This window comes from Sus scrofa, chromosome 12, assembly GCF_000003025.6.
Source record: "Sus scrofa isolate TJ Tabasco breed Duroc chromosome 12, Sscrofa11.1, whole genome shotgun sequence".
In the NCBI taxonomy this organism is placed as follows: Eukaryota; Metazoa; Chordata; class Mammalia; order Artiodactyla; family Suidae; genus Sus; species Sus scrofa.
In genome coordinates this window covers 55,425,068-55,434,627 of record NC_010454.4, presented here as the reverse complement: position 1 = coordinate 55,434,627, position 9,560 = coordinate 55,425,068, and the positions used below count along the sequence as shown (strand labels likewise).

Here is a 9,560-nt window from a genome sequence, read left to right as displayed (position 1 = left end):
TCTTCAGGTTGTGACAAAGGCCGCAAGTCCAAGGAGACTGTGTGGGGTTCCAGACCTAGATGCCGTGCTGGATTCATCCACCAAGTCCCTGTAGCATCTGATGCATTCAGTTGCTCCCTTCTCCTTGAAATGTAACCAGAACACCGCTGTCCCCCTCCATTTTCCCCAACCTCCATGGCTTCGGATTCTCACTCTTCTGTGCTGCTTCCTCACTCTGCGGTGTCCTACCAGGAGGGCCCAGAGGCTTGGCCTTGGGCTTCACTGCTCTACCTACACCTACTGGTTTGGTGAGCTCTTAGTACTTTATGTAGTTTTAAGAATCATCCGTATTCTTTCAACTTACACATTTATACATCCAGCCCAAAATTCCACTCTGAATTCCAGACTCATATGTCCATACTGCTTACTCAACATCTCTGCTGATGTGTAACAGGCACCTCAATCTGACAGGCATCTGAAACTTAATATTTTCAAACCTGAATTCTTTACCCCAAACCCCTCCTACTGCAGTGTTCCATATCTCAGTTAAATAGCAATTCTGTCCTTCCAAGTGCATGGCCAAAACGTGAGTAGGCCAAATACCTCTGAGTAGCCAAAATGAAAGGGAAAAAGCAAACAGAAACAAAAGAAAATGTCCATGAGCCACTTCAAACATTTCCAAAGAACATCCAAGGCACTCAGCTGTGGAAGCTTTGTTCACCCAGTTTCTGAGCTGAGAACAAAACGGAATCTACAGAAGAGGTGCTGATGCAGACAGGTACATGGACAGAAGTGAAAAGATGGGAAAAGCATGCAGAGACAAGGAAAGGGGACTCCAGACTCAGCAGCTGTATGATTTGAGCTACGTAGTTTAATCTCCTTGGGTTCAGTTCTCTGATCTTTAAAACTAAAAGGTTTGACTATATGATCTCTAGGTCCCTTTAAGCTCCAGTATTCTCTCAAGTAACAGGTCATCCTGGCAGTGAAAACCAAAAAGCAGAGACAAGACAAGAAGTATTGCATTTTTGAGACCATTTATTATAGAGCCAAACAGTGTCAGGTCATGCCTACAACCCCTGAAGGCACCTTTTGTTTTCTAAGCCTTGAATGACATTTGATGTTCCAGAAACATCCCAACTCCATCTCATGTTTTTACCCATCGGTGAAAGATTAGTAAGTAAAAACTAGATATAGTTTTATAAAAAAATATAACTTTCTATTATCAACTATCTAAACAGTCTGTCCTTTTCAGAGAGTTTCCATGTTCACCATTTCACCTGATGCAAGAATGAGAAAATCGCAGGGGTTTTTGTGCGTTTTTCGTTTTTTTTTTTTTTCCCGCTTTTTAGGGCCACACCTGCAGCATGTGGAAGTTTCCAGGCTAGGGGTCGAACTGGAGCTATAGCTGCCGGCCACAGCCACAACAACATGGGATTCCAGCCATATCTGCAACCTACACTGGCTCATGGCAACGCCGGATCCTTAACCCACTGAGCGAGGGCAGGGATCAAACCCACATCCTCATGGACACTAGCTGAGCCATAAAGGGTACTTCCGAAAACTGCAGTTTGTCATTCAGCATTTGTCCAGGCTCTCACAGCTCACAGAAACAAAAGCCAGGATGGCACCCTGTCCCTGGACCCTCAGTCCAATCTTCCCATCCATCAGGTCACATCAATTTTAAACATGAGAGCTAATGTCGGCCCCCAAACCAAGTACACCAGCCATACTGCAAATCCGAATTCTGCTCTTCGTGTACGTGTGTGGGTGACATGCACACATCTATATCTGGGTGGATTTTAAGAACCTCCAGATTCCTATAACCTCTGATGGTAGTATGTCTGCGAAACATGATTCTAACAAAAACAAATTTTATTTCCTTGCAATAACATGGTGGACACAGTTACAGACCTGCCAGATGAGCCTCCTGTGACACCAGCTCTGCTTTCACCTGGGCAGCAGAGGCCACTGCACCCACAGGTAGGTCTCCTGAGGGTGGGATGTGGTCTGGGGCCTGGACTATATATATACGTTTCATATATATACATGTATATATTACTATATACATACTTCTACAGAAATTGATCCCATTCGGGGAAATTCTACTCTGAAACCTCAAAGGCCAACTCACAGGCTCCAATACATGGCAAGATGTTTTTGTTATTTTTACAATTCTTTCCTGACTCAGGCTTAAATGTTCATTTTATATTCAGATTGTTTCTCAATGAAAAATTTTAAACTTAGCTTTCATTTTATAAAAAGGGACATCCGATATTAAAGACTGTTTGTATGCTTTAAAACCTAATTAAACCCACGGTCTGAAATGTTCATGGAATCAAATCATTAAATACTTACTCACAATCACCACCTTTTCTTGGTTTTTGTCAGAGAATGTAAGAACTTCATTCAACCAGTTCAGCTGTTCTTGGCTGAATCCTCCATTAAACTGGACAAACTGGGGCTCAGAAAGTCCTGAAATGAATTCAGCAATTTAGACCCATCAAATGTCAATTCTTCCCTCACGTGGGCGTTCAAACTTAGCTAATGTGGGGACCCTTGTACTTTTCTTTAGGAACATCTGGCAGCAGATTGACCTAAAATAGGAAACTGCGAGCACCTAGAGCAACGTCACACGGCATCTTCCTCCTAATCCCGACATGTCTCTGCTCCCTCCCTCCCTCCCTCCCCAATGAAAATAAAACCGACGGTTGAACCATGGCTACTGAGCCACTCCAAAACCACCTTCTACCCCAGCGCCCTTCTGGGTTCTTCAGTAACAGTGTCTTACTCTGCTTTGCACCTTCATGTTTGTTTTTCTGCCTTGAACACTGCCCCACCTGCTCTTCCCAAGGGATGACTCCTTCCTGTCATTTAAGTTTCAGCTGAAATGCTTTTCTCCTCAAAGAGCCGATTTCTGGCCACGTGGCTAAAATGGTAGCCCTGGTTCTCTTCTACAAGATGGTACTGTATCTTCTTGGTGGCATGTATCACTATCATTTATTATCTGTCCTGCCCACTTTCTTCTCGTTTCTTCCACCCCATCCGTAAAGGAAAAGGGTGGTATTGTCAGTATTGCCTACAGCCCTGAACAGCTGCCCTGGAAGGAGTGCCCGGCCCAGGTGAGGTGCTCAGATTATCTGTTCCATAAATGAACCTTGAACCAGCTGCCACCAATCCATGTGCCATAATGCTTGTGAGCAATCCTGACCCTGAACAACAGGACAATATACTTTTACCTTCATCGTCCATCTTCCTGCTGAATAAAAGGTAGCTGGAGAATTTAAAGACAATGCATTAGACTCTCAGCTCAAAGGAATAATTCACCTTGAGGACTATTCAATTCCGCATTTGGGTTGTGCTCCTTCAGCATCTTCAGACACTGCTGGTATTTTGGAGAAGACTGATCCACGCCCAGGACACTCATGTCATAAGCATCGAGTAAAATGAACCGGAATTTGGGGAATGGTACAAAATGGTAAGCGTAATAATTCTCTGAAGGCACGGTCTCAGGATGATGAGCTATCTGGTCTTGCAGGAACTTGCTGTTCAGTTTGGAGTGTGTTAAGTAGTCTCTGCTGAAGTTGTAGAACTCATGATTCCCCCATGTGTGGTGAACTGGGACTTTCAGCGTTTGGAACGTGGTCATGACACGTTCTAGCGCCTTTTCCGACGCTCGGTACTGCGCATTATATCCGTCAATGACGTCTCCAAGCTGAAGGACACAACAGGGTGTGCTGCTTTCTTTATTCCAGTGTTCAATAGCCCCCTGTAAGTGAAGAAGACTGTGTCTGTAGTATCTCCGTCTGTTTCCTTGGAAATTATAGCCATCTTCTAAATCAGCATATTGAATATCGGCTATAACTCCAAAGGAGAAGAGAAGTTCTGAACTCTCACTTAGGGGTCCAGGTTCGGGCTTATCATCCATAACCTCCAAATAGCTTTACTTTCTAAATAAAGTAAATAAAGTAAAAAAAAAAAAAGAAAAAGAAAAGATCACTAAGTTATAAACAGCTTAATTTTCTAACTGGACTGAAGAAAATGGTAAAATGAATATTAAATGTAAGAGTTAATCCACTAGGTTGCTTGGTACAAAGAAATGCGTTAAATCACTAAATGGGCTTTAGGGTCTGATGGTCTTAGGTCCAAACTACCAAGTCCTCAAAATGCTTCAGTTTCCTTATCTGTAAATAGATGATACCCTCTGTTCTGCAGAAGAGCAACAGTTTTCAAAAGGGTATTATCTATTAATGAACAGCATTCTAATTCTAGTGAAGTCAAATTCAAATCTGATGTAATTTATAATTTTTAACAAATATACAGTAATCCCACACACACTTTCTTCCATAAACATCAAAATAATTCTATCAAAAGTTCGGGGGTGGGGGAGTTGTACATGACATTCATTTACTGTACTTTATATGTTAGTTCCCAGGGTGGGAATATTGTGTCTGACTAAATCTTTTCCCTTTGCTGATAGGTAGGTCACCTGAAATAATTTTCTCATATTTCTCATATTTGAGAGGAGTGATTTTAAACAGATATGAGAGGAATAATTTTAAACAAAAAAGTCCAGCACAAAAACACAAAAACCATGACACTGATGTGACTATTTTTATTTCTGTGAGTAGTGGTTCCTGGTTCTTGAATAGTTGGATTCAAATCTGACCTGTTTTTAAAAACCTGAATATAGACTCCCTTTCTCTATAATCCAAACAGGAAGTGCATCATCATTTTTCTTACACAGGATCTCTGCCCTGTCTCAGCAGCCAACAAGTGCAAGGACTTGAAAAAGCTATTATTTTATTAGATTGTTTACAATTTAAATTTATAAATTTTGGAGTTCCCGTCGTGGCGCAGTGGTTAACGAATCCGACTAGGAACCATGAGGTTGCGGGTTCGGTCCCTGCCCTTGCTCAGTGGGTTAACGACCCGGCGTTGCTGTGAGCTGTGGTGTAGGTTGCAGACGCGGCTCGGATCCCGCGTTGCTGTGGCTCTGGCGTAGGCCGGTGGCTACAGCTCCGATTCAACCCCTAGCCTGGGAACCTCCATATGCCGCGGGAGCGGCCCAAGAAATAGCAACAACAACAACAAAAAGACAAAAGAAAAAAAAAATTTATAAATTTTGTAACATCTTAAAAGAGCCAAGAACACTAAGGATTGAAATAAAAATCAAAAGCCAAGGTCCTAAATCACCAACTATTCTTGTTATAAGGGCACAGTGATGGTCCTGTGGTATCTAGATTTTTTTATATTACTCAGTGAATTTATTACATTTATAGTTGTACAATGATCATCACAACCCAGCTTTATAGCATTTCCATCCCAAACTGTGGTATCTAGATTTACTAAAACCTAGTTATTTCTAAAATTTCATGTGTAACTTCTAAAATTACTTCCAGACTCCTAGTCTCCAGTCATTTGCTGAATATTCCTACTAAGGTCTTTTTCACCCTCTACAGACGCATGAAACCCTCTCAGAGGTAGAGGTAACGTCACCATCAGCAATGAGGGCCGGATTTCAATTCGACACTTTTGAGAATTAGGGGCCTCTTTTCATTCTAAAACCACTGTTGCTAATGACATACTTTCTATATGATCTGCCCAATTATAAGCTTAATTTCTTCCTTAATGTGGTTGAGTATAATTAGCCCTAAAACAGCATCAGAAAAACAGATGGAAATCCTGAAAAATGGCTTGGTGTTGGTACATTGTTTTCTCCCATTTGTTCCTTTCTTGCTGCAGTCCTCATACGAAAACCCCACTAAATACCAAGTCCGTTAATAGGTAGGAGGGTGGTATAGATGAAATCATCTGAGTTGAAAGGTGAACTGAGATACAATAAACAAAAAACTCATCTCAGCTGAGAATCTCTAGTCTTACCAGGTTTCAACTATTTGGGATTCCAAGTATAGACTAATAGGAGAATCAAGCCAGAAGATAATTTTGCAAGTTTTATCACTGGAATATACTTAAGAGAAAACAATTTCTGGGAACGCTTTTAAGCTCCGGCCAAACAATCTAGTTCATTTTTTATCTTTAACTCAGCACCATAGTACATACTGTGGAATTCCTAGAGGGCATTTAGTCCGAGTTAATTTGGTCTTGTCTGGTAGACAACTGTCACTGCCAACCCAGCATTCACTTCGTGTTCTGGTCACAGCATCCCAATGTCTCTTTAGGAATGTCCCCAATCCTTGCTCTCAGTTTGTGTGGTTTGATCTCAACTTCCTGGCTGGGGAAGGGGAAGGGCAGACACGGGACCCAGGCCTGGCCAATAAAAGCCCCTTTTCCCTCTGGTCAGTTCATGGTAAGTAAGCATCAGCCCTGGGACTTCTGCTGGAACTGCCAACAAAACTACTGGAACTACTTCTGCTAAACTGATTAACTAAGACTGGAGCTGCCGGCGAAGTTAACTGAGAAGAAACCCAACCTAGAAAGAAGCAAATGTGGCTGATGGAAGGGAGTCAAGTTATGGAAACATTAGTTGTATACCTGGATGCACCTGTCACTGCTAGAACTACTCCTGGTCACTTAGTTCTATCAGTCAGTAAGTCTCCTTTGAGTAAAGCCAAACCGAACTGGCTTTAAGAGTTCTGTCATGCGACGACACCTGAAGCCCTGTCGGATACAGCTTCCATTGGAACAGTTCAGGGAAACTCCAGGGTTTACCAAGATTCGCCAACTTTTTAAAGAAAGTTAGGCAATGTGAGAGAAAGACCAGGAAAGACCACACACTTCAAAGCAGTAATGTGTTCTATCGTAGAAAAGAGATCCAAAATGCTGAATACTCACAGCTTTTAAAGATAAGAAACATGCAATTTTATTAAATGAAGACATTATTTTGACTAGCAGAAGCTTATGCTGTAAAGCTTCGGTTAAAGGAAAGAGACAAGGGAGGAGGACAAGGCCGTAGTCAAGGGAAGACGACTGCGATCAGCAGTGAGTCAGGGCAAAAAGAACCAAGTCTTTTTTTTTCTTTTCTTTTGGACACAACAGCATGCAGCGGCTTCATGTGGGACCTCAGTTCCCAGACCAGGGGCTGAACCTGGGCTGCAGCGGTAAAAGCACCGATTCCTAACCACCAGACCACCAGAGAACTACCAGATTCTTTACCGTATAGTTCAGGGAGAGGCCTGGGAGCTCAGGAAGATTGATGCTAGTGGACAGAGAGATCAAAAACCCAAAGACCCCTCTAATGGAGAGATTTAGAATTAATAAGCATTCCAAGAGTTCCCGTTGTGGCTCAGCAGGTTTGACCCCTGACCTCGATGAGTGGGTTAAGAATCCTGTCTGCCACAAGCTGCAGTGTAGGTTGCAGATGTGGCATGGATTTGGTGTTGCTGGGGCTGTGCTGTTGGCTGGCAGCTGCAGCTCCAAGTTGACCCCTAGCCAGGGAACTTCTATATGCCACAGATACGCCCTAGAAAGAAAAGAAAAAATGCACTGCAGTATCAAAGAAGTTTTTCAAAAATACTCCCCAAGCTTCACTAAATACACACAAAAAAGTAGATGAATAGAGGATAACTATTAAAGGTAGTAACGGGTCCATGCGGTTTAGTCTCTCTACTTTTATGTATGTTTTTAAATGTTTATAATATAAAGTTTTTTAAAAAGTATTCTTGGGAGTTCCCGTCGTGGTGCAGTGGTTAACGAATCCGACTAAGAACCATGAGGTTGCGGGTTCGATCCCTGCCCTTGCTCAGTGGGTTAAGGATCCGGCGTTGCCGTGAGCTGTGGTGTAGGTTGCAGATGCGGCTCGGATCCCGCGTTGCTGTGGCTCTGGCGTAGGCCGGTGGCTACAGCTCCGATTCAACCCCTAGCCTGGGAACCTCCATATGCCGCGGGAGCGGCCCAAGAAATAGCAACAATAACAACAACAACAACAAAAAGACAAAAAGACAAAAAAAAAAAAAAAAAAAAGTATTCTTGGAATTCTCTCGTAGCTCAGTGGGTTAAGGATCCAACATTGTCGTGAGCTGTGGTGTAGGTCGCAGATGCAGCTCAGATCCCGAGTTGCTGTGGCTGTGGTGTAAGCCGGCAGCTATAACTCCGATTTGACCCCTAGCCTGGGAACTTCCATACGCCGAGGGTGCATCCCTAAAAAGCAAAATAAATAAATAAATAAATAAATAAGCTCAAAGCCTAAGCCAGAAGCATCTCAGGGAAGGGATGGGTGAGCCAAGTTCTTATACAGACCCCATGGGACAGGTGGCTGTGGAAAGAGCCTTGAAACTCATGCCAAATATTGCAGTAACAGAAAAGTGAGGCAAGAGAATGTTTGTGGCTCCATGGTGCACAGGGATCTGGACCTGAGATGAAGCAAATGAACTGTGGGGCCACAAAGTTAGGTCCAGCTGTCCTAGTCGAAACAGCCTAAAGTTTACGTACAGGCCAAAATCTGATCAGCAATGTCACTATTAATAAAACAAGTATCAGATGATATCATCTATGTTTTGTCTCTTTCAAGAAAAGTATCTAAATTGGAAAAAAACAAAAACGAAAAAAATTATTTGGTGATCTTGGTGATTTGAGAGTAGTAATAAAAGTCTGTCAACCAAAAAACAATGCAGGAGGCTACAAATAAGAAAAGAGTTTGTGCAGTCTTAAGAATTGCAATTAGGGAAATTCAGATTTAGGTAAATCTGAAAAGAGTGCTCCGTGGAAGAGAAAGAGTCACAGGTTCAAAAACACAAAAAGCCACAGAGTTGCCTACTGAGAACTATGATCCACGCTGATGCAAGTCAGGAAATAAGTCCTTAAGGAATCAGGAATTATTCCAGAGTAGGGAGTCTGATAAGTATTTCCAGCACGTATAAGTATTTCATATGTAAGTATCCAGGACTTATAAATACTTACATTTCACATGTAAGTATCCAGCATATATACAAGTTATTTCCAGCACATGTTCTGGATGACTCCATTAGGACAAAAAGTGGTCAAAAGGTCAGGTTCCATCCAGGCTGAAACGTACATAAGCCACGGTGGCCTCAGTGGCCTCCCTAATCCACTTCAAAGGGTGCTCCTAGCAATACTAACACCATGCTGATCTCCCTTTCACAAGCAATAGGTTTACACTAGACAGAGTTTTAGGTATCTTTTTAACACTAAAGTTTTACGGGTCGCTGAAGTCGGGTTCAGAGGTTATCAGCAATTCATCCCATGTATAGTCATAAAACACCCACCTTCAGTCACGAACTGTTTTAGAAGCCAGTATTTTATTTAATGTTATAAACGTAACATGAAGAAACTGTATAAAAATGCTTTGGTAAACAAAAGGTCACGAGGCTATTAAAAGAATCACTCTGGCAAATAAAAGTCAGGAGACCACCTGAGTAAACACTGAATTCAATTTATGTGATAGCTTGTCTGATCAATTAACCTACACCTAAGCAAAGAGGTCAACGATAATTTTATACGCTTGCTGCCTGAAAAAGCAAGGTACTATTGTGTCTGTCAATTTGAGGAATAACTTCTCCCTGGGGAAACAAACATGGAGAAAAAAGAGGTGGGGGGAATCTTAACCATAGCCAAAGGATTTTAGGTGCTGAGCAAACATTTAGTCTGAGCAGATATTCGAGAGA

General features: G+C 42.2%; 1 protein-coding gene across 7 annotated transcripts in view; it reads right to left on the bottom strand.

The window, feature by feature from the left end:
* Positions 1-9,560, bottom strand: part of ADPRM (ADP-ribose/CDP-alcohol diphosphatase, manganese dependent) — a 101,049-nt gene that overhangs the window by 89,513 nt on the left and 1,976 nt on the right. For 4 of the 7 annotated variants that reach the window (XM_021066275.1, XM_021066276.1, XM_005669245.3 and 1 more), the window contains exons 2-3: positions 3,304-3,745; positions 2,335-2,451 (exon numbers count right to left, since the gene is read on the bottom strand). In XM_021066275.1, coding sequence (XP_020921934.1) covers positions 2,335-2,451; positions 3,304-3,745 — 559 coding nt within the window. Of the gene's footprint in view, positions 1-2,334; positions 2,452-3,215; positions 3,927-9,560 lie in introns of all 7 variants that reach the window. The other 3 variants (XR_002336847.1, XM_021066277.1, XM_021066274.1) reach the window with 3 other exon arrangements.